This window comes from Salminus brasiliensis, chromosome 9 (genome assembly GCF_030463535.1).
Source record: "Salminus brasiliensis chromosome 9, fSalBra1.hap2, whole genome shotgun sequence".
Taxonomy (NCBI): Eukaryota; Metazoa; Chordata; class Actinopteri; order Characiformes; family Bryconidae; genus Salminus; species Salminus brasiliensis.
Genome location: NC_132886.1, coordinates 37,085,107 through 37,110,210, shown reverse-complemented (window position 1 = coordinate 37,110,210; position 25,104 = coordinate 37,085,107). Strand labels below are relative to the sequence as shown.

Below are 25,104 nucleotides of genomic sequence, written 5' to 3'. Positions count from 1 at the left end.
GTGTCTGTTCAGCGCTGCTGGAGAAGTGGGGTGTGTGGGTCCAGCAGCAGATGGTTCTGCAGGGGGTTCTGAGGGGAAAGCGTGAACAAACTCCCTGAGTATCAATCTAGAACCTTTTCACTGTTCTCCTGAACCCCATCGTCCTCTCACAAAGCCCCAGTGTCCCCCTCCCTGCAGCCCTCCAGCTGCTCCTCATTTCAGCACCCCCCCCCCCCCTCACCCGGTCTCCTCTTTCCCCTTTTTCCACCTCCACCTCCACCCCCACCTCTGGCTCGCCTGCCTCTTCGGACGCTAAATGTATGAATTTTACTCCCAGCTATTTGCAGAAAAGAAGGGAAACAAGGCCAGAGAAGTAAATGGATGTTCCGTTGAAACCTCACAGCCAAATATAGCCCCCCTGTGTCCCCCGAGGGCCAGCGGAGGCAGGCACGAATGAGTGCGCGAGTGTGCGAAAGGTTTAGTACATATTTTACTTTAATTAGACACGTGGAAGCGAGCGGAGGACGGCCGCTCGGCGCTCTGCCTTTTCATCCGGTTAAATAATGATGTGATTTAACGCTCGGTTACGGAACTGAAGAGGTGCAGAGGGAAGGAATGCTGGAGATGAAAAGGACGAGCTGAGAGAGTGCAGCGTTTAGTGCTGCAGCTGTAGCGGGATGGATTGGGAATGATGGTGGGAAAAGAGTGAAGAAAGAAGGAAGGGAAGAGAAAGGAAAGCAGACTGGGGTCACATGATACGGACCTAATCCTCGTCTTGGGAGTACAGGGAGTGCAATACTGTGTGCTGTGGTCGTAGATCAGCACAGCAGTACAGCTGATACGCAGACGTCTGTCTAACGTTGGAGCTTGAGGTCATCCCAATGTTGTTTTTTCACAAATGTGTGACTTTGATCTCCAACCAAATTCAACATCTGTCTAGCACTGGAGCTTGAGGTCAACCCAGAGTTGAACTGTGAAGGATAGGTGACTGACTTCCAACTAAAATTCAACATCTGTCTGATGTTGGATCCTAATGTGATCCCAATGATGTTTTTTTTTTTGCATGAATTTGTGACTTGGATCTCCAAACAAATTCAACATCTGTCTGACAAAGGATCTTAAGGTCAACCCAATGTTGGACTGTGATGGATAGGTGACTGATTTCCAACTAAAATTCAACATCTGTCTGATGTTGGAGCTGGAGATCAACCCAGTGTTGGACTGTGATGGATATGTGAATTTGACTTCCAACTAAAATTCAACATCTGTCTGATGTTGGAGCTGGAGATCAACCCAGTGTTGGACTGTGATGGATATGTGAATTTGACTTCCAACTAAAATTCAACATCTGTCTGATGTTGGAGCTGGAGATCAACCCAGTGTTGGACTGTGATGGATATGTGAATTTGACTTCCAACTAAAATTCAACATTTGTCTGATGTTGACGCCACCCAATGTTGTTTTGTTTCACAAATGTGACTTTGACCTCCAACCAAATTCAACATCTGTCTAGCACTGGAGCTTGAGGTCAACCCAATGTTGAATTTGTATTCAAAGGTGACTTAACTTCTAAGAAAAGTTCAACATCTTTACAATGTTGCACCTGGATTTCAATGACAGACATGTGATTCGATTTCCAACCACAATTCAACGTCTGTCTAACATAGGGAGTTAATTTCTGACAGATGTGTGACTTTAATCTCCAATGGAAATTTAATGTCTGTCTAACATCGAAGGTCGATTTCAAGTCCATGTTTTTTGAAGGACATGTGACTAATTTCTAACCAAAATTCAACAATGTTGGGCCTGGATTTCAACCCAATGTTGTTTTTTGATGAAGATATGACTTAATTTCCAACCAAAATCTAATGTCTGCACAATGTTGAAGCTTGAGGTCATCCCAATGTTGTTTTTTATAGGATATGTCACTTTGATTTTCAACCAAAATGTTAATGTCTATCTAACGTTGGAGCTTAATGTCAACCCAGTGTTGGATTTTGATGCATAAGTGACTTAATATCCAAGCCAAATTCCACATCTGTACAATGTTGGGCCTGGATTTCAACCCAATGTTGTTTTTTGATGAGGATATGACTTTGATTTCCAACCAAAATCTAATGTCTGCACAATGTTGAAGCTTGAGGTCATCCCAATGTTGATTTTCTATCGGATATGTCACTTTGATTTCCGAACAAAATTCAACGTCTGTCTAACGTTGGACCTTGATTTCAACCCAGTGTTTTCAACTTTCAACTTTGATCTTTATACAAATTCAACATCTGTTTGACATTGGAACTTAATTTCAATTTTCTCTCATAACTTTGCACAACTTTGGAGCTTTGGAACTTTTCTCACACAAAATTTCAATGTCTGTCTAACCTCGGAGGTTGATATCAGGCCAATGTTGTTTTTTGACGGATATGTGATTTTGATATCTAACCTAAATTCAACATCTGTACAATGTTGGACCTTAATTTCAACCCAATGTTGTTTTCTGCCGGACATGTGACTTTGATTTCCAACCAAAAATGAACGTCTGTCTAACGTTGGAGCTTGATTTCAACCTAGTGTTGATCCTTGACGGATATTTGTGACTTTAATCTCTAACCACAATTCAGCGTTGATTTTTGAAGGATATGTGGATGTTGATTTCTAACCAAATTTCAGCTAAAATTCAACATCTATCCGATGTTTGAGTCCAAGGTCTTTCTGACATCAAAATGACGTCCAGTGCCCACTGGGCTCACAGTGACAGACATTTTGTTCAGGGGTGCCAAACCCTTTGCATGCTACTGTATGTAAATGCCTCATTGTTGTCCAGAAGGGGTGAACTGTCAAAAGTAGGTTCTCTTTGTGGTGAAAGTGCCCCGAAACAGAAATGTCAAGCACCAGCTTTTGTATGAATGCCAGGAGAGCAGAGAGCTATCGCTACACTGTCCATTACGCTCCCATTCAATATCACTCAGAGACACACACACACACACACACACACACACACACACACCATTCAACTTCGGTAGCTATTAGAGTCAGTGTTAAAGTGATTCGTCGGAGCTCTAATCTGATAAGTGGGCTTCAGCGCGGGCCGCGTTTAGCCCAGCATGCCGCCTCACAGACCTGCAGTGGAGATGACGGCCCGCTAAAGGCTCACCTCGGCCGGGGTGCGGCCCGCTGATAGCCGTGACCCACATCTCCTTCCTGCAAAATCAAATCAACCAGCTCTCCAACACTGCTGAGCAGGACCCACAGGCAGCCGGCCTCACGTATACGTATACACACACACACACACACACACACACACAACAACAACAACGCTGACTGCTGCTGACGCTTACATCTGAGCAAACTGTTCCCTCGAAGGACTTACTAGGGTTTATACTGCTGCCCCAATCCTGCATTCCGAACCAGTACAGGGTTTTTGAGACGAGGTAGATGACGAAAGGGCACTAAGGAGATAGGGTGGAGTATGGAGGCATTGAGGAAAAGGAGGTGCAGGAGGTGCTGAGAAAATGAGGTGGAGTAACAGGACGTTGAGGAGACGAGGTGGCGCAAGAGGGCGTTGAGGAGACGAGGTGGAGTAAGAGGGCATTGAAAATGAGGTGGAGAATGAGGGCGTTGAGAAGAAGGTGGAGTAAGAGGGCGCTGAGGAGATGAGGTGGCGTAAGGGGGCGTTGAGGAGACGAGGTGGAGTAAGAGGGCGTTTGAAGAGATGGGTGAATTGATGAGGTGTTGAGAAGATGAGGTGGAGTGACTCAGTGTTAAGGACATTGGGTGGAGTCACAGGGCATTGAGGTGGAGATGGGGTGGAGTAAGGCACATGTACTGATGCCATCGTGTGTAAGAAGTATGAGAAGCTGGAGAAGAGAGAGAGAGAGAGAGAGAGAGAGAGAGGATTGGATTTCGAGGCAGAGGGATATGACAGGTGTCCGTGTGCTTGGGCTGTAATTGGTCGTGGCAGACGCAGCCAGCATGAATGGTCTGTTCCAGCCTCCTGAGGGGGGCACAGAGAGACAGAGGAGAAATCCCACCAAACTCTTCACAGACAGAGAGAGAGAGAGAGAGAGAGAGAGAGACACCTGATATAGAGAAGTGGGGAGAAGTGCAGGCAGATGAAAAGGCAGTGGGACAGAGATCTCTGCAGCGGCGGGAGGTTTTACTGAGTGTGTGAGAGTGTGTGTGAGTGTGTTATGACAGCAGAGCTTGGTTTAATGGTTATATAATCCCTCTGACTGTGCAGATCAGGTCTGCGGTGGTGAATGTACGGGATTAGTCAGAGTGGGAGGACGCCAGGAGAGGCTGTACATGATCACGGCTCGCCGCTCTGCCTCGGTTCCTCTCCCGACAGCAGACAACACTCCGACTGATTACGCTCCACATTTACACCCAGGATGCGGCCAGGAGGCTTTCCGTGTGGACATGGGAAGCCAAAGGTCTGGGAAAGTCGCAAAAATAAAAACAAACAGGGAGGTATGATGACTTCCAGACAAACAGGAAGCTGGAAAAATGGGCAAGCGACTGGGCCAGGACATCTCCGGAACACCAGGCAGGTCTTGTAGAGGATTCCCGGTATGCAGTGGTCAGGATCTACCAGAAGTCCTCCATGGAATGTCAACCAGTGTACCAGAGACAGGGTCATGGGTGCCCAAGGTTCACTGATGTGATCCATGGAGGTCCCACCTTGTATCTTACAGGACTTGAAGGATCTGCCACTAACATCTTTGTGCCAGACACCACAGGACACCTTCAGGAGATCTTGGGAGTCCATTATTTACTGGATATTGGCTACAGCCCACGTTCCTGAATCCTGGTCCATGTGATCTCTCTAATTACTCACTTTAGAAGACCCTGATGAGCTGAACTGGGCTTTTCCCATAGTTCTAGGAAGGGAGGGAGCATAGCAGCCTTCCTCTTCCCTGCACGATCACCGACCGCTGGACTGACCGCGACTCCTTATCAGATCGTGCCACACTGCCAGGCTGAAAAGGGCCTGTGTTAATGAACGCTCCCCCGAGACAGACAGACAGCTGGAGCATGCTAATCTACAAGCCCGGGTTTGAAGTTCCTCCGATCTGGCCCGAGGTCGGCTTTCGGAGACGGTAATTACAATCTTGAGAAGGCGAGGAAACAGAACAGACCCTGGGGCGGCAGTCACGGGCCACTTGTAGCAGGATGGCGCTCGTACGAATCTGTCAGAAAGGAGGGCTAGAGAGGTCCAGTAATCATATGGGCTATATGGAGCCATATGGTGGATGTGCCTGTGATCGACCAAATTTGGAGCGACTGCGAACGACTGGACCATCCTGACATCCGGGTAGGACACACCGTCTAGCCCCCCCACCAGTGCTGCCAAAACAGCTCTGCCCCATGGAGTCCATGCCTCAACAAGACCTCCGAAGGCGTCCTGTTGTCTCTTCACCAAATGTTTTCTGCAGATCCTTTAATTCCCGTAAGTTGGGAGGTGGGGCCTTGGGCGGCCATGACCCCCGTCACTGGACCACTACATACCGTGAACACCCCAATAACTGGCTGATGTTTTGGAGATGTTCTGACCCAGTCGTCTAGCCATCACAGGTCTTCTTGTTGAAGAGTCTCAGGTTCTTACGCTTGTCCATTTTTTTCCTCCTTCCAACACATGGCCTTCAGGAACTGACCGTTCACTTGCTGCTTAATTCGTAGATCCCACATATCGACAGGTGCCACTGGATCCAGATAATGATCTAATCAACAGAGATCAGTAGGTTTACTGACCATCAACACATTCTGGCAATGACGTACCCTGTGTTTGCACGGTACTGTCCACAGTCAACAATAAGGACATGCAGTGTTAGTGATGTGAAGCACCACCAGCTATTCATGTACTAACAGCACCCTACTGTGGAGTATCAGCAGCTAGTTCAAACCACTCAAATTCAGATTCCAAGAACTTTTAACGTCCCTTTTTCATTCAGTGTGATTAAAGTTTGGACCCAGATCAATAGGACACAACACCATCACCCTCTGCTCCCTGTGTCTCCTAGAGAGCTGAAAATCTATCAAGGATAAATTGAGTTCTAGCTAAAACAGGGTGGCCAAAAAAGCGATGGTACAAAAGACGTGGCTCCACCGGTATGAATATTTCATACGCAGGACGATGGCGAATGCGTCAGAGAGATGTGGGGACGGCTCTCTAAGGAGCTTCTGCCTGACTCACTATCCTGGCACAAGCACAAGCACACACACACACACACACACACACACACACACACACACACACACACACTGCTTACTCAAACACATTTATGCAAACCTGTCTAAACCCCCCCTCTTCACACATACACGCACTGCTCAGCATTCAAATGGGCAGCCTTGCTGACTTCATGATGAGCGGCGGGGACACGCGGCGAGTGGCCAAGCCTAATTGAATTTCATCATTTCCCATTATTTGTTTGCCTTTTTTTAATGAAAGCACTTAGCCTTTTTTAGCCACGGCTCGACAAGACAGGGGATCCATGAGGCCTCATGAATATTTAAAGGGAAGCCTGGCCGGCTCGTCTCCCGAGCCGTCCCGGAGAGCAAAGCTGGGGCCTCGCTTGAGAAAAGCAGGGTGACCATTACCGAGAAACCAGCCGCAGAGAGAAAGACGGCAGCGTTACGGAAAAACAGCGCGGAGGAAAATGTCACCAATTAGAGCGGGCAGCCTTTTCAGCCTGACTAATGAGTCCATTAGCAGCTATGCTGTATAAGCAACACGAGCCAGCCAGGGCTTCATTTAAATACATTAGCGCGCTAGCCAGTGCAAAGCAAAGGCCACAGGGTGGAGGCACTCTCACCTTTTGTTTTCCCTTCAGAGGGTCTGGGATCTAGACTGAGCACTTTGCAGTTTGCTACCGCAGATGAAGAACCACGTTTGGTCCCAAGAAGGGCAGTGTTAATAAAGATATATTTCTGAAGGGGGAGTGTGAGGAACCTTTTAAAAGGTCTAAAGAAGATTGTTCACATCTCCATTACCAGCACTTGTCTTTATGGGACAAAAAGTGGCTCTTCTATGGCATCACTGGAAGAACCATTTGGTTTTACAAAGAACCAGTTAAGGTTAAGGTTCCTTACTGGTTTTAAAGGTCCTTCAACATAGAGCTGGGCAATATGACAATATATAAAAATAAAAAAAAATGTATTGTGGATTATCTGCACGTTTTATTAAAAGAATACACTAATTTTTATATATTGTCATATTGCCCAGCTCTATGTTGATGGACCTTTAAAACTGGTAAGGAACCATTTAATTCAATGGAGTGCAGCATATTTCGAGTAAAAATCAAGGTACTCAGAGTGGGAGAGTATTCAGATATCAGTTTTTTTATTATTTTTTTTGTCTATGTGATGAATTATAGTGATAAATATCGTATATCATAAAAAACGGCTTTAAATATTGTGATATTATATGTGTTCCATATTGCCCAGCTCTACTTCAACACCACATCTGGAGTCCATCTAGGTTACAACCCTTAAACAAAAGCTGAAAAAATCCTAAACATATTGTGTATCATGTAAATATCCCAATATTTATGATATTATACTTCATCACCAAGGACCCCATGAGCTTAAGGAGGCTCTACATGATTTCCTTTGGTTTTGTAGGACCATTATTTGTAGAGCTGTTGCTTAGACTGCTTAGTTGCGCAGACACATACACACACACACACACACACACACACACACAAAAAAAAGCTACCATTGAAAATGTCACCAACGCAGTGTGGGGCCAGCTAGCATCTCGTCACACAGCCGCTGTCATTAGCTCCTCGGTAGGGCCCTCGGCGTGTCTCCACCCGGGCCATTATCAAACAACATGAAGCCACTCAGGTACCATTAGACAAGAGGCATCCAAATGCACAAAGAGAGAAAGAACATGTTGTGCAGCTAGCGAGCCGTTCTATCGGCTCGGCGACTCTTTGTGTTTAGGGGACTCTGCTGGAGAGGTATAAAAACCTCACACCTATATAAAAGTCATGAGGCTTGAGAGCAGGGGAACAAGAGGGCTGGGGGAGGATAAATGCAAGCGGGACGAACTCGGAACATCTTGAGACTAATTTGGCTGTGTTTGCCGGCGACATGCAAGGTAAAGCCTGGGGGGTGGGGGGTGGTTGATGGAACTAGGATGGCTGGAGGTTCTGTTTCGTAGATGCTAACACTAACACTTTCTCAAGGTTAGTTCTGTTCGGTTGTGAAGATAACCGAGACGGAAGAGTAAGGCACACATACTGCCGCAGACGTCTGGGCCTGCGTTTGCAGACGGGAGTGAAAGAGCACGGCAGGTACTGTGGAGAAAGCTACATCTCAATAACTTGCATACCGAAGCAGCCTACAGACCCAGCAGGAACCGGACCCAGAATGAATAGGTGTGACTCACTGATGCCTTAAGCTATTCTCAACACTCGCAGCGCCACGGTGTACTCAGGAAAAGCCTCGTCTGTAACCACACTATTGAACATGCTGCCACTTCACACCCTGTTAGAAATCCGTACAGACCACACAAATTGAAAGCAAAGCAGCATCATGACCTTAAGTCTTGCGTTTGGCCTTAAAGTTCGACACCAAAGCGAAACGTGAGGTTTGCCATAAAGTGGCGGGATGATATTACAGAGCTGAGGGGATCAGGTAGGCTTCCGAGCTGAAGTTCTAGAAACTGGGTCTCCTAGTAACCTTGCAAGACCTGGCTGGCCACCAAATCTGTCTCCATCAGACGAACAGCACTTAAAGCTTTCATCTTTCAACCCATCTTTGCGAGAAGACGTCTCAATTTGACTGACCTCCCCAGAATCCAGACCTCAACATCATTGAATGTGTTTAGGAGGACTTGGGTTGACAAGAAACAGAAAACGGTCCAGAACGTCTAAGAATGACCTTGTTCACATGTCCATATACTGCTGTATCGCTATGAGTCATACCCTGTAGTGTATCATCTACAACACCAATTCCAATCCTGCAGCTTGGGAATACAGCCCAGTTTCCCTACTCAAGCCTTTTTGATTGAACTGATCAGTTAATGAGCAGAACTGATGAGCCCTGACCTGCACTTTAGCTGTATTGTAAGCCATTGGTCACTTACGTTGGCAGTAGTCCTTGCTCTCCTCGTATCCTGGCTTGCAGACGCAGCGCCCGATCGGCACCAGCCACCCTCCGTCGGCGCTACAATACATCCTAGGTGCCTCGAATTCCTCCGAATTATTGACGCAGGAGCCCCGCACCTCAACTAGCGCAGAGTCGCCCCCAGTCACCGTGTCGGGGAACTGGGCCAGGTTCAGCACGGCCGTGGGGCACTTCTTGTAGAAGACTCGCAGGGATACCAGGGCGATGCATGCCCCCACATCCTGAAAGGCCAGGTAGAAGCCCTTCTTGCTGAGGTTGCTGATGTCGCGCACCTCCGTGTTGAGTTTCATCACGCGGTCGCCGACGTCGGTCTGCGTGAAGCTCTCGTCAGCCGCGATGGTGTCAATCTTGACGTACTGGCTCTCCTTGATGAACCACAGGTTGGGGTTGTTGGACTCGTAGTAGTACATGTTGAAGGTTTCCTTGCAGGTGCCGGGAACTCCAGGCAGGCTGTTGCAGTCACGCAGTGTGAACTTGATCTCGATGTAGACGCGCTGGGCGCCGTCCCGAAGGATGTGGCGTGTCCGCAGCCAGTTGTTCTGGTTAGCCTCCATCACGTTGCATACTTGGTAGGAACGCATGGGCGTGTTGCGTTCGTCCATCACGCTGATCTCTTCCCACTTCAAGGAAAGAACATAGGAATGAAAGTTAGTTTTAAATTGTCACCTAGATCAGTTTTACAGTTTTGAACAGTTGTACACACATTAGAAAGGATTTTGTTTTTCAATAAAACATAAAAGTGTACTTTAATTGCATGTAAACTGTGCTCAATGGTCATTTCTTCATTCAAATAGTAAACTGCCATGAGGTAGAGGAATGTAGACAACAGGTTTGTAGATGATGGAACGGAGGCATGCCAGTGTTTCAGGGTACTTCCATGTCTGTGTTACCTTCTGGCTCTCTCCTTTTAGTTATGCTGTTATAGTCAGATCTATTACACGTTCTCTGTACTGCAGAAATCCAAACCAAACTAACCACCTTACTCCATCTCTTTACCTTTTTTCAAATAAATGCCCACCTGCCTGGCCTGACACTGATGGTAGATTGACTGCCGGGCTCTCCTGTACCCACATCAGACCAGCTGCCCACCATCCAGCTACTGCTATCTGCCTTGGACTAGTTTCCCCATCCTCCATCCCAGACTATGCTGAAATTTACATGGACTTTAACATTTGCTACTACTTATACTTATTGCTATTACCACAATATTATATGTTATATTATCTCTACATCAGTAAACCTGAGCAGAAGGACAGTCTTGACTTATCAATAATTTAGAAATAGTTCTGACCAGAGGACCATGGGTGCCACTTATGAGTCTTGGTTCTTCCCAATGTTTCTTCTTCCAGCTCTGAGAGACCACTTTTGCCTTTGGCTTGCTCACTGGGCTTTTTTATGTCATTTACGCTTTATGTTTTGCTGATCTTCTGTCTCATTAGCCGATTACTGTAAAAGAGCTACACAAATTTTATTTTATTTGGTAGAAAATCCAGGGGTTTGGCTTAACCAAGACTTACCCATGAATTAAAACAATGGGTATAAGTGACATAAAAACATGACCAGCTTTAAATAAACAAACAAACAAATAAATAAATAGAAAAATCTATTTCAAATTAAAATTGACACTAAACCAAATTATTTTAATTTCACTTTAAAGCAAATCAAAAAGACATTTTAAAGGATATTGAAAAAAAAAATGATACAATTATTATTTTTAAGTATACCCCATAAAGTGATGTGAATATTAAGATTATTATTATTGACTTAATGCATTGGGTTGAAATAGACAATAAAATATCTAACTATGGTCTGAATTCTTAATTTTCTAAAAAATGTTTTACTATGTTGCTGCAGTTTAAACTTGTATGGTCCACACAGAGGCGGGATCACTTGCATGTTCTGATTTGTAAAAAAATTAATTTAATTTTTATAGATGTGGAAACTGTATAATTGTATATTTACTTTAAACCAATGTTCTCCAGCACTCGGATTCTCTTTTATGCAAATCTAATTGCCTCTGGCAGGACAAAAAAAGCAAGGCCCAAGCAGGTTTTACACATAACTTGAGGTATCTTGAGATTATCCATTGACCTCAGTTTGACTGTACCTAGGTACTACTATGCCTAAACCACAACTCAAGCCTATTTTTCAAAATGTCCCCAAAACGCCAGAACGATCATGTTATTTTAACAATTTCGGAGAGGTTCCCATAGAGAAAATAAAAGCATGTGTCGATATGTGCGAGTGACGAGCTCTGAGTATGTGTGTGTATGTCTTCTATGTCAGTCTGTGGAAGTCTATTATGGTCTAATTGCAAGTGTGTGTGTGGGTGTGGGTGTGTGCTTGGCCGATATTAGGCAATACAGAGTGACTTTGTCTCCCGTCGTCGTGAACCATCTGCTTCCACTTGTGTGAGGTTGTGTAATTGGGGACACTTCTTGCATGAGTAAGAAAACATTTCTATTCCTTGAAGAGAAAGAAAATAAACCAGGCGGGCAGTCATGCCGAAGCAATCCTTCAAACGTCTGATTCCCAAAAAGATTTCGATTTGCCCAAATATAACCCAGATCCCAGAGCGTATGGATCTAATTTGGACTGGAGATAGGCTCGCGGACCACCGTCTCAGTTTGGAGCTGGGGTGATTTGAGGCTCCCTTTGAGCTACTGAGAAATGAGCAAATGGCTGGTTAGATGGCAAGCTCTAACCAAACAAAAAATCTCGAGGTCTGTTCCCCAAATGCCTCGGCCACTAAAGTTGCCTCTTTTTTCCTCCATTTCCCTTGATGGAGATGAAAAGAACGGGGAAGAATGGGGTTAATTCTGAAATGGAGGCAAACCGAAGTCAATTCGATGGGGAGTCCCAGTTTGTGGTCCTGCAAAATGGGTTGTCCAACAACATTAATGCAACAAGATGTATCGAACACACAACCTCGTGAACGATAACCTAGCGCTCTAACTAGCAAAAAAAAAAAACATTGCCAGCAAATGAAGCATGTGTTGGTTCAGTGGTTACAGTGCTGGGTTATCATTAAGAATGCAGCAAAACATGGGTATTGAACCCAGAACCATGTGAGCAATACCCTAGCGCTCTAACCAGCAAAGCAACACTGCACAGCAACTGAATCACATGATTTAGTGGATGGGCAGTGTTGGGTCAGTGGTTACAGTGCTGGGTTATCATCAATAATGATACAACAAAACATGGGTATTGAACCCAGAACCATGTGAGCAATAACCCAGCACTCTAACCAGCAAACAAACCATGCCCAGCAACTGAATCACATTTAGTGGATGCACAGCATTGGTTCAGAGGTTACAGTGCTGGGTTATAATCAATAATGAAACAACAAAACATGGGTATTGAACCCAGAACAATGTGAGCAATACCCTAGCGCTGTAACCAGCAAAGCAACACTGCATAGCAACTGAATCACATGATTTAGTGAATGGGCAGTGTTGAGTCAGTGGTTACAGTGCTGGGTTATCATTAAGAATGCAGCAAAACATGGGTATTGAACCCAGAACAATGTGAGCAATACCCTAGCGCTCTAACCAGCAAAGCAACACTGCATAGCAACTGAATCACATGATTTAGTGAATGGGCAGTGTTGGGTCAGTGGTTACAGTGCTGGGTTATCATCAATAATGATACAACAAAACATGGGTATTGAACCCAGAACCCAGAAAGGCAGTGGTGGTTCTGTGTTTTAGTGGATGTGCAGTGGTGGCTTGATGGTACGAGCACAAGTTATTGTGCAGTTATTATAAGGCAGTCAGTGATTGCTTTCTGGTCTGTTAAAAGGGAAGAGAACACAAAGATCCACAAGACATCTGCTGGAACAGGATCAATGATCTCGGCGGCATCAGAAAACAGAGTCTGGTGAAACATCAAGCTCATGTAACAAAGAACCCTTAAAAGGCCGTGAAAACATCTAGCATTTTTCAGGCCTGGAACCGATTAGCTCTTCCCATCAGAGCCAACTGAACTGTTCCGTGCCACTCCGGCAGGTTTTCTGCAGAGGTTGCCGGGGCTGTCACTGCAACCTGCCATGAAGTCACAAGCTTTAACAACATGATGGTTTCGAGCCTCGTTGCCAACGGCATACAGTTTAAAAAGAAATCAACTTGGGCACAAGGGTCAATTACAACTACAGGCTGCCCTTAAACGGATCCATGTGCGCAGTTCAGAGGACAGCCGCCGGGCGAACACCGCAGATCAAAGCGACAGGACCATGGAATGACTTTCTGGAAGAAAAACTGGGCCTTCCCTCCCGAGAGTGCAGTGATTATGACATTTTGAGGTGGGGGGGGATATTTACGGATGCAAGAGGGGCAGGTTTAGGAGGTGCTGCTTATTTATTCTGAACTGCGACGGACATGTTTCCGCTGGGGAGTCGTTGTCTGGAGTCAGAAAGTGTTTTATCATCAAGGGGTGGGCTTATTTGGAGAGTCTTCAGAGGAAGGGTGTAAGGTGTACATACCTTCACGACGTATGGATGACGCAATGATTGCCAGGCCATATGGTCATCTGACTTTGAATGCGGCCTACATGCAATTTCCAGAAATATTCAGTGAGGCAGGAGGCACAGCTTAAGCCCTTTACGTCCTTTGCGTTACATAGTTACCCTCCGCGGGGCCTTGAAGCTGGGCAAACCTGTCAGATCAGGGCTTCTGCTGAGCCTGTCATTGGCTTAACTTAATTCCCAGCCTGCAATCATCTGGTAGTTTAAGATCCTTACAGCGTAATTGGCTTCAAATCCCCAAAGAACGTCTGGTTTCGGAGAGGTTCCTTTATGAAAGACACATCATTAAGTTTACCTGTTTTCCGTCACCCCAAATGAACTGTTCCTGTTATGGTTTAGACAGGCATGCGCGCACACACACACACACACACACACACACACACACACACACACACACACACACACACTCTAAGTGCTGAGTGTCAAACCAAAGCAAAGCCTACACATCTGGCTCGGGGCTGGGGGTATTAGCTGCGGCCTGTCAGGGTCAAGTGGCAGACGATTGAGTCGCTGTGGTAAATATCCAGTGGCGCAGAGCAGGGAACCATGGGAACCAGCCGTCTTTCCTCCCTGCCGACTGAAGGCAGCACCGGCTCTACTTCCCTGGGTTAAAGGTCAGCATGCTAATCTCCACGGTTGCAACCCAATAGTCCCACACCTCAGCACCTTTAAATAATCACTGCGATGGGGAAACGAGCCCTATCGGTACGATCAGGACAGCTGGAAACACTGAGGGAAGTTCACTGGGTTGAAATTGCATACCGAGCACTGCTCTGATTCTACAGGTCAAACGTTGAAGACCAGAAAACAAAACTGGCCAAGATCAGAATCTCTTCTCTGAACAAGCACACATGATGCGGTCTTGTTTTAGCAGAGCTTCATTATCCCACAAAACCAAAAAAACAATTTAAACTCCACTGGTTTTCAATGATGTTGATTTGCCATTACTCTTCTCATAGTATGAGCATTTCATGGACTGACAGAACTGATCCAAAATGACTTGAAATAAAACCCATTTATATAAACTTGCTTTACCAAATTTCTGGAATTGTAATTGTATTACTCCAATTTCAAATAATAAGACCAAAATAAAATGGCTTAAATTTGTCTCTAATCAATCTTCAAGCAAAGTTCTTCTTTTAATTTTTGTTACGCTAGTTATCGCTACTCAACCATCATCTGCCCATAATGCATTTACCTGCATGAAGAGTGCTCTATAAATTAAACATTATTTCCCATAACATTATCTATAGGGATAAATTAGCCGACACCTGATCCCAGCATATTCTAGAGGGTCAGTTATTGAATATTTCAAGCATGATTTAGTTACGATCCTTTGTTTTTTCCGCTGTTTTCTAGCAGAGCGAGCAGTGAAGAGCGTTTTCAGAGGGTAACAGAACAGTTTAGAGTCTGTAGTGTGGGTCTGTACAATGGAACAGGAAAACTGAACGTAATATCTGTGGTTCTAGTACTTCGTGTTTATGTTTTTCAATGTGTGTTGTTTTTTTTTGTTTTTTGTGCATGCAGTTAAATATATATTTCCGCCACATCTACACATTTCCGTAACTTTTGACTGGTTAGAAACTAAACTATCACAGAAACTCTCTGGGACATCCCTCGATCGTAGTAATAGTAATCCCTAATTACTATTCTTATAAAGCAAACTGTGCTGTTCATTCCCTTTTTTTCAAAGAAGGTTTAAATGGCAGCTGTAGATAGACATTTGGTTTTCGATGACTTTAGATTTCTAGATTCTTTTGTAAATGCTTCAAATTTTCAAACTGAAATCTCTGAAAATTAGGTTGCTTTCCAAGTCCACCTCAAAAGTTCGTACTTATGACTATGAAGCGGTTGTGGTCGGAAACAACACAAATACTGCAAACAAAACAAACAAACAAAGAGCATTAAAAGTATGAGCATTAGGTGAGCGATATGTTTATCAAGTAAGAATCATCACTAGCATGTATTTGTTATTTTTCATATGGATGAGTGTAAACCATTAAAAAAATTGTTTGTAGCAGCAACACAAACCTTGCAGTTTGTAAACATATTTAGCTATCAGCATTTTTAAAGACACGCCCCCAACTATATATATATATATATATATATATATATATATATATATATATATATATATATATATATATATATATATATATATATATATATATAGAGCATTGCATATGCACTCATCTCATCAATACGATTTTCCGACATTAGCCTGTTAGCAATCTGTTGAGTTGGATCAGATTCTCATGCAGGGTTCTTCAGTGTGGTTGGACTTTCGCAAAGCTAAACCCATTATGTTGGATGCAGAGGCTGTCAAGAAAGAGATTATCATATATATGCAATACAGTGAACTTCATGCTCTCATGGCCAAAAATTACATAAAATGGAAAGCCTTAAAACACTTTAAACACACAAAAAAGATTGGACAGGGGCTGAAATTTATTAAAATGATTGCCCAAACTTTTTCTTTTCAGACAATAAAAAGCAACTGGGCCCAAACCTCTGGGGCTAGCAATTATTTCTAAAAATCAGTTAATCAACTAAATTAACTCTAAAATGGTATTTCAAGTGTTCTTTAATCGAGGTGATGGTTCCATGTCGGACCATGAAACATCAAGTCATAGTGCATAGCCTCAGGCTGTATGTATCCTAAGAACGTTATAGAGCATTATAGACGCCCTCACGGACAGAAGGATGAGATTAGAGGAGCATCCCTGACCCAACAACAATGCTGTAATCACGCTGTACCAGCTTTCAATCACTGATAGCCACTTTATCTTCACTTGATCTGATCAAGCCCTCAAGACCAGACTGAACGTGAGGCACGTGGCTTCACCTCGGCTCTGGTAGACGGGCCTGACTCTCCCCCTCAGCAGACCTCCACAGAGTAATCTCCACTCTCCCAGACGATCATTCCCTCTAATCTCATTAATGTACAGGGAGGGATCTTACTGGGGGCGATGTAAACACTAAAACCCACTTATCCATCATCACATCTTCTGCTCAGCCTCCCACCGCAGCCCCACGCCGTCTGGATCTGACTCCAGCACACTGTGCAGGAAATGTCACCAGCCTCTTTTGGGGGAGAGGTGGGAGAATCGAATTTGCACCTAAACACTGTCCGGTTGCGTAACGTAACACGGCGTTATGTAAGCCCAACATTCGTCCCTTTGGGAGGAAATTGGGGTCCGACAGAGACTTCCAGGGCTGCAGGAAAAAAAACAAAATAAAAAACAAGCTTGGCGTCTTCAGACTCGGTCGCCACAAAAGCGAGATTTGTGAGTGAATGCATATGAGTGTGTGTGTGTGTGTGTGTGTGTGTGTGTGTGGGAGTGCTGCACATTTCCAATACAGAGTGCTGAGTAGAACTGAGTAGTCTTTACATCAAACATCTTGCATATTGTCACTTTAATGCAAAAAAAACTTGTCTCTCCATTCCCCCCCCGTGTTTTTACCCAATCTGACATCACTGACGAATGGACCAATAGAAATGCTCCCAAATGACCTGGAATGAATTCTTTACAGTTTATTTTCTTTAAAATTTTATAGATAGAACTCTTCATATACTGATCTATAAAGCCTTTCTCACTGGCCAGAATGACAGAATGACATATCTATATTTGTCATTTCCACTAGAGATACAGTACCATTTATTTACATGGAATCTCACTCTCTAATCTATAATGATTTTTTTCCCTAGTAAAACATCTTACAACATCTACAATTATTATTGATAATACAAATTGTAACTTCACACTGTAATTCTGAATAGTCAAAATTCTAGAATTAAATACGAATATTATTCTTACTAGTCAAAACTGAATTAAAAATATTTAAAACTATATTTTAGAGATAATTTGTACTACTCAATATGTATTTAACCACATTTTAGAGATAATTTGTAGTACTCAAAATGTATTTATGGATATGCTGACCTAGATACTTGTAATTACAATGTCTACTCATAACAATAATTGTAGATATATATAATTGGACATTTTTTACTAGTAAAAATGTCATTATTGATATGAGAGAGTGAAATTCCAGGCAAATCAATGTTAAAATAGGACAAGTCATCCTGGCAATATGACTCGTCAGAGTGGCTTTCTAGATCTGTTTATAGTTTATAGATAGTTATCATAAACTATAGAAAAAGACACATGCATTTTTCCTCATTGATGACATGACCTTTTCCTGTTTTAGGTCAATTAGGATTACCTAATATTGCTAAGCATTATTCTGACATTGCTAAATTGTGGACATGAAAATCGGCATCGGTATAAAAACAAACCTCTGAGAGTGTGTGTGTGTGTGTGTGTATGACAAGACTAGAGATACGATCCAGCCTCTGATTCTCTATTAAATCTTTTTTTTTTTTTTTAAGTGGTTGAGGATTGATTTTCTTTAAAGCTCGGTATGACTTTCACTAACTTGATTATTTTTAGGCCGTAGCGGGAGCATCGTAAAAGCAGTAGAGCATCCATCTCTCTCTCTCCCTCTCTCTCGCACTCTCTCACAGGCAGGTCTTCTCTGCCACGAGGGATCGTGTTTCTGCTTTAAAGGATCTTAATCTCGCTTCCTACTCAAATAAGCAGGAGATGTGTCTTGGCTTTAGCTCTTCCACTGAGGCTGCGCTGCTCCTCGCTGGAGTCAAAACCAAGACCCTGCCTGTGGAAACCTCACGGACGACCTTGACACACGTGCCCACACGAACACACTGGACAGTCTGGAGCAGGGTAACGCACTTTCTGTGCAGAGTCCTCTTATATGAGTTCATAAATATTCATGAGCAGGTGGAGCTGGGACTTCCCGCTGCTAGTCTAAGGAAGGAATGCATTTTCCGCAGCAATTACGGTCAGGGGGGGGGGGAAACACACATAAAAAAAAAAAAAAAAACACAACAACCTGCAAGTCTTGGACAAAGGTTCCAAACGTTGTCAGGCTCCGGAGGAAGTGAATTGCTGGGATATAATGACGCGCAATTCTGGATTTCTGGCCAGCTTGCATAAACCCAAGTGCTGGACTAGAATAGACATGACGGGCAAGCTGATACAAAGCCTTCAATGGAGAGAGGGCAAGCTGTAGTAGCTGTAGCTGCACCCCTAGAAATTCCAAGGAAAAACATCTGCACAAGCTACATGTTACGATTCACAAGCAGCTCCCATCCACCGGTGGCGCTGTTTTGCCAAACAACAACCGGCCAGTCTGTCATGTGCTCAAAGATTGAGGAAATTGAGGGAACAGTGATGCCACAAAATTCTATTGTGGACTTAAATGCACTTGGATGAATGAGCTTAGCTGGCCACGTTTTAGATACAGACACACAACACAAATTTTGCGACATCAGACAAGTCATAATTTTGAAATACCGTCCTCATTTTGAGATACCGTCGACATTTTTAAAAACAGCAGTACACTGTATTTCAACCGCCCAGCCTACCAGTAATCAGACAGTTACCAGTAATACTAACATAATAATCAATTATTACAGCACTGTTTAATTATTAAAAAGACTAAAGTATTTGGACACATCTGCCCTTTTACACAGCACACCAGTGTGTGTGAGTCATGGATGGTCGTGATTTGTTACTACTCACCCCTTCTGCTGGATAGGCCTCCCATCCAAGGTCCCCCAGAGCAGACATCGAGTCCAGCAACGTAACTACGAAGAAAAAGAAAGAGATGGAAAGTGAGAGAAAGTTCGAGAGAATGATTCAGTGTTTCACAGCCAACCCCGTGACACCAAGCTCTGAAATTCAGGCTGTTTTGGCCATTTGAATTTACAGTTGTTTTTGGGCTGGCAGTAAATTACTGCTCAGCGGAAGATAATCAGGACAGCAGCCTCCGAAGGGGGGGTTAGTCTGGCCTCACAGCCTAAATCATTCCCAGAAGTCCCTAATTCGTCACCCTGGGGAAAAGCCCGCCGCTGGTGACCCTCACTAGAGACTCCCGATGTGAGTCAGCGCCATCAATAACAGACCCGTGACATGCGGCATGCAGAAAAACAAATCCTGCTCCTGCTCCCGCTCCGGACTTCAGCAGCAGCAGCGATATGGAAGTCTAATTAGTGCTGCAGGTCATGTACGGATAAACACCTCCAAAGGGTTCAGCCATGTAAAACGGCTCTTTGCTAATGCTTTGTGTAGATTTAGCTTCAGCACTCCTTACATTCCTTATGCTCCTCGGTATCGAGGGCAGTTTTGTTTAAATAATTGGTTTGAGCTATGGGGGGGGGGGGGTGGGGGGGGTCATAGGATTGGATATAATCGGAAGTAATCCACTCCATTACCTTAAACTATTAAGTACTAACAAGCAGTACTTGCCCTTTGCGCTCATCTAACCATGGTTTTATAGTCTTTCCAAGCAAACAACCTCAATTTCAGACGTAGAGCAAGTTCACGATCAAAACTGGGGGCGTCATGGGAACCGATAGAAATTGAAACTACCGCAGCTGTCATAGATACGCGAGACCGTAATTCCTCTGAAACTGAAGAGGGCAGCATAATAAGCCTACAGGCATGTCCCAATTCAGGACGCGGTCAACAAAGGCCGCCCCTACACTGCTTGGGAGTGTGAAGAACCTTTAAAAGGTCTAAAGACGCATCACTTAGCGCGTGCAGGTTTGAGAGACTTGTGGTTGAAAGTTTGCGGACAGATCCCCTGCCAGAGCTCATTCCATGGCCCGAGCCTCTGAACTGTGTTTTCCCAGCCTGTTCCCAGCTCTATTCCCGGGTAATTAAGGTCTTGGCATTGCAAGGCATTAATTTTTAATTAGGGCCCATCTGCAGATGTTGCCTTTTCACAGTACAGAGCAGTCTGGCTCAAACTGCAGCCGACTCATGCACAAATACACACACACTTATGATCACTGACAGAAGATGAAGAAATCAACCCAGACTGAAGTTCCACTTACAGAAATATGCCGATACCGGCTGTTGATTCTGCCCCGAGGCAAGCGGCATTTGAACTGGATCACCTTTGGATTTAACCCTCTTCTTATGCTCAGCTGTAAGGAACAGCAATAATGCTGCCGGGTCAAATTGACCAATTTTAGATTACCCAACCCACTCGTTATCCTCCCCCCCCCCCCGCCCAAACACATGTAATGCTCCTGACACTGGGAGGGTGAGGACTGACCCACGCCTCCTCAGACACATGTGCAACCAGCTACCGCCTGCTGATGCAGCGTTACCGGGCAGCCAAGTCGCTCGGAGGAAAGCGCTGGGTACCCAGCTCTAATGCATCGGCCGGCAAACACTGATGTGATGTGAGGCGAGAGAGAGAGATACACACACACACACACACACACACAAGAGAAAGCCAGGCCAATTGTGCTATTTCAGGCTCTGGCTGCTGATGGCAAGCAGCTTGACCCTAGGGGTTGAAACCAGTGATCCTTGGGACATAATGGCAGCGCCTTAGTCTGCTGGACTGTTACAGAGGCAAGTTTATTCCTAAAAACCACTCAAACACACATTCTGTTCCTCTAGAGGCTTTATCCTCTAAACCTGTGTGAGTTGAGGCTCAGTTAGCTGGAACGTTATGGTCAACACTTGTGTCGGTAGCTCAGCAGTCAGTCAGCTGAAGCCGCTCTTTCCGGCGCCAGTCGCTCGAGTCATTCTCCTCTAAACGTTAAGCCCGACCTGAATTAGTTCTGTGGTGAGCAGACGGTCATCCTGCTAACTGATCTATTGCTAGCTCGCTAACCAGCTTCAGGTCAGCTTGCCGGTTTAACGTTTATTAAACGATTCATTTAAAACTGAATGGACGAATGAACCAACAGAAATGCTCCAAAACGACTTGGAATCCAATCTTTTTCCATTGACTTCCATTAAAAGTTAAGAAGGTTTTTGCCTTCTCCTGTAAAGCTGACGTTCTGGAGATGCAGGTTTTTATCGGACAGCGCCGATCTGGTCATTGGTCGCTTTCAAGGCAGAGCTGGGCGATATGATGATATTTTATCGTATCGTGATGAATTTTGTTAACGCAATATGCTTTTCTAGTAGTTTTTAAGACCCTGTCGCTACTGATATATCAAGTCTGCGATTACATGTATCATGATAAGTAGTGTGTATCATAAAAATGTCTTTCAATATCATGATCTAGTATTTTTACCATATCGCCCAGCCCTGTACATGCTCATTATTAGCATTCACTCTAATACTAGTGTTTCACTGAGGAAATGAACACTTGCTGCCCAGATAAGCAGCTAAGCAGCTCCCTCCCTCTAATAAAACTTTTTGGCAGAGCTGTATATTGGTGCATACGGTTGTTTTCGCCCGAGAAAGGCACATTCGCAGTCAATATCGTAGGAAATAAACAGAGGGATATTGCTGAGCTCAGGCTAGCTTCACTTAAATTGCCCCACCATGGCATATAGGTCACATTACAGGCTTCTAATGCTTAATTGATTTTGTTGCATTGTGTAGTGTTTTACTGTAATGTCAGGACAGGTCAATACAGGAAACAAATACAGGATACCCTTCACAGCAGGTGAAGAGGAGAATGACAGACACGGAGAAAGAAAGAGCGAGCGAGCGAGCATGCTAGCCAGAGAGGTAGACGGTAAGGGAGAGAGAGAGAGTGAGTGTACAGAAAGCAAAAGGGAGAGTAGGTTGTTGACAGGCTGAGGTTCTCCACTATGCCATATATACTGTAATACTGCAGTGTGTGTGTGTGTGTGTGTGTGTGTGGTGCACTGGTTTGATTTATAAGGACAGCGGCGCGTTTGTAAAAGATTAATGAACGGTGATTCATGTTTCATAAATAGTTTCCTACATGCCGACTGCAATTCTTCACCCGGCGAGAGCTGCATTCACCCTGCCGCTCTACTGAGTGCACTGTGAAGAGCCAGGAACAAGCAGTGAGCAGTGATTCCTCGGGACTGTCGGCAGACTCGCCGTAAGATGGTCAGATGAGGTCATGGCGGTGGGTCACCAATAGCACATTATAGGCTATACGGAAAGTCCCAAAAGTATTGGGACACCAGCTCATTCATGATGGAAACCTGAGCTCATCCTGCTCTTGTTGGAGTAACTGTCTGAGCATTGCTGTGAGGATTTGACAAGGGCCTGTGCAGAGGTCAGGATGTTGGATGATGATCACCACCTCACCTCATTCTCCCCAACTCATTCCAGAAGTACTGGATGAAGCACCAACCATCATTTCAGAATTTCCGAGAACACGGTTAGATCCACTGCTTCACAGCTCAATGCTGGGGGGCTTTATACCCCCCTCTAGGCCCAGCCTGGCATTCGGCAGCATGGTGCCAACAGGTTCGTGTTAATCTGCTGGACAGAGAGTCCTATTCCCAGTCCGAAAGTCCGGACCAAACAAGGTGGTTGTGAAGGCACCCTTAGACAGGTTTAACAATAGAGAGAAGATCCGTGACGTAACAGGAAGACTTTCATTATTAATTATGACATTAATTATGCCACGCAGCATCCTGACAGCCGCCCCGAGACACAGGAAGCCACAGCGGATCACATGTGACTTGAAATGTACACAGAGAAAGGCAGCCGGTCTTCACCAGTACCTGGAAAACAGCCAGCTCACAGTGGAAGAAAGTCGCCATACGTATAAATGGACCTGAATGGATAGTCTACACAGGTGGTTTCTAGGGATGCACTGATACCACTTTTGCCTTTGCGATACCGATACTAGATTTTCGGTCCATACCGAGTACAGACAGCGATACCAACTCTGACTTAAATACTGGATAGATAAATCCTGATAGCGTTCCACTTTTTAGAGGTCGTCCATTTTTTATGTTTTCCCAAATAAGATCTAATAAGCTTGAAAGAACAGCGTTTACTGGTTGAGGAAAAGTTTGAGCTATGAAAAAATTAAAATTGCCACAATGCAGAAACACGTGCAGGTAGAGACTCGCAATCTGGCTAAGCTCGACTTCAAAAAAAAGCTTGATTTCAAAAAGTGCTTATGCAGCAATTTCACATTCAGGTACTTGTCTCTATGTAAAAAGGTACTGAACTTCAATGGTTGGTCTTTAAACAAGCTGCTTAAGCTCAAATTTGATTTCAGAGCCAAATAAACACCACATGGAAACAAAACAATATGTTAAATGGTAATAACTATTTATGACTGCGGGGTGTCAGTAAGGTATCTGTGCTGATACTGTGTGTGAGTGCCAGTATCGGTGCAGATACTGATCCGGTATCAGTGCAACACTAATGGTTTCACTGTATTTTGTCGCTGTCCAATGAAAAACATGCATCTCCAAAATGATGGGTTTACAGGAGAAGGCAAAAATGTGACCAACTTTGAATGGACGTGAACGTAAAATAAGAGGTAATTGCAGGTAATTTAGAGCATTTCTATTGGTCCGTTCATCCAGAATTATTTACACAGTGTACAGAACAGCTACAGGGTTCAAATTATGGTGAAAACTAAAAACAGACAAAATTGGAGATACATGGTTGTCGTTAGACAGCAGCGATTTTTCCTGTTGTGAGATATTTTCTCATTTTAATGGCTTCTCACATTCATCTCCTGAAAGAAAAGAGGGGGTGGGGGGTGTTGGGTGCGACGCTGCAGCTGCAAAATATCCTAGAGGAAACACTGTGAGCTGTGCGTAAATAAACGTTTTGTTCAATTTTTGTGTTTGTGTGATTTCTAAAGCACGTCTTAGATAGAATGCCTGAATATTCAAGACGGTACACAAATGCAGGGCACTCACCACAGTTTGAGACACCACTAATCTCACTTATCATCAAAACAGCACAGTGCCTGAAGACGATGGATGTTTCTTTCTTTTCCTTTTTTCAATTATTACAACGAATTGCAATTCCACTACATTATCCTACAGCTAAGGCATGTGACTTTATAAGAAACCAGTTCAATACTGGCTTTGCCTCCAGACACTCAACATGGAGACTTGCTTGTCTTCTAATTGGAATGAATTCGGCCCGCGGATAAGCAGGGGGTTTGTCTGCAAACATTTCCGCCCTGTTACCAGCCCGAAACTGATGACACAGTGTTCCAGGAACATTCTTCAACTGGCCTATTGATTAGACTATGGGTAAATAAACAGCTGTGAGAAAATGTGAGGCTTTTTAAACCAAGAGCAGATAATCTTCATCTAAGTCATAATTAAGAACATTTAGAGACAACATTTATAAAAATAAAAAAAAACTGTTCATTTAAACTTCTTTGGCGGAAAATTAATCGATTCAATTAATCGACTAATTGTCCGAATAATCGATAGATTAATCGCTGGGAAAATGGTGTTAGTAGCAGCCCCAGCTTTTACACAACAATTTCACTTGTCGGTTTATGATGGGAAATGTCTAGCGTTACAGCTTCTAGCTAATACCATTTAGTTGTAAGCCTAGTTACAGCTATCTCTGCCTTTTCAGCTACCTCCACAACAACCCCGCACAGTAGATAAGTGCTCATATAAATATGTTAGCTGCCCCAAGCAGCCCAGCGTCTGACAGAACAACTGT

The 25,104-nt window shown here is 44.2% G+C and overlaps 1 protein-coding gene across 1 annotated transcript in view; it reads right to left on the bottom strand.

The window, feature by feature from the left end:
• epha4b (eph receptor A4b) overlaps positions 1 to 25,104 on the bottom strand; it is a 153,800-nt gene that overhangs the window by 109,970 nt on the left and 18,726 nt on the right. The window contains exons 2-3 of the mRNA XM_072688302.1: positions 19,237 to 19,301; positions 9,068 to 9,728 (exon numbers count right to left, since the gene is read on the bottom strand). Coding sequence (XP_072544403.1) covers positions 9,068 to 9,728; positions 19,237 to 19,301 — 726 coding nt within the window. The remainder of the gene's footprint in view (positions 1 to 9,067; positions 9,729 to 19,236; positions 19,302 to 25,104) is intronic.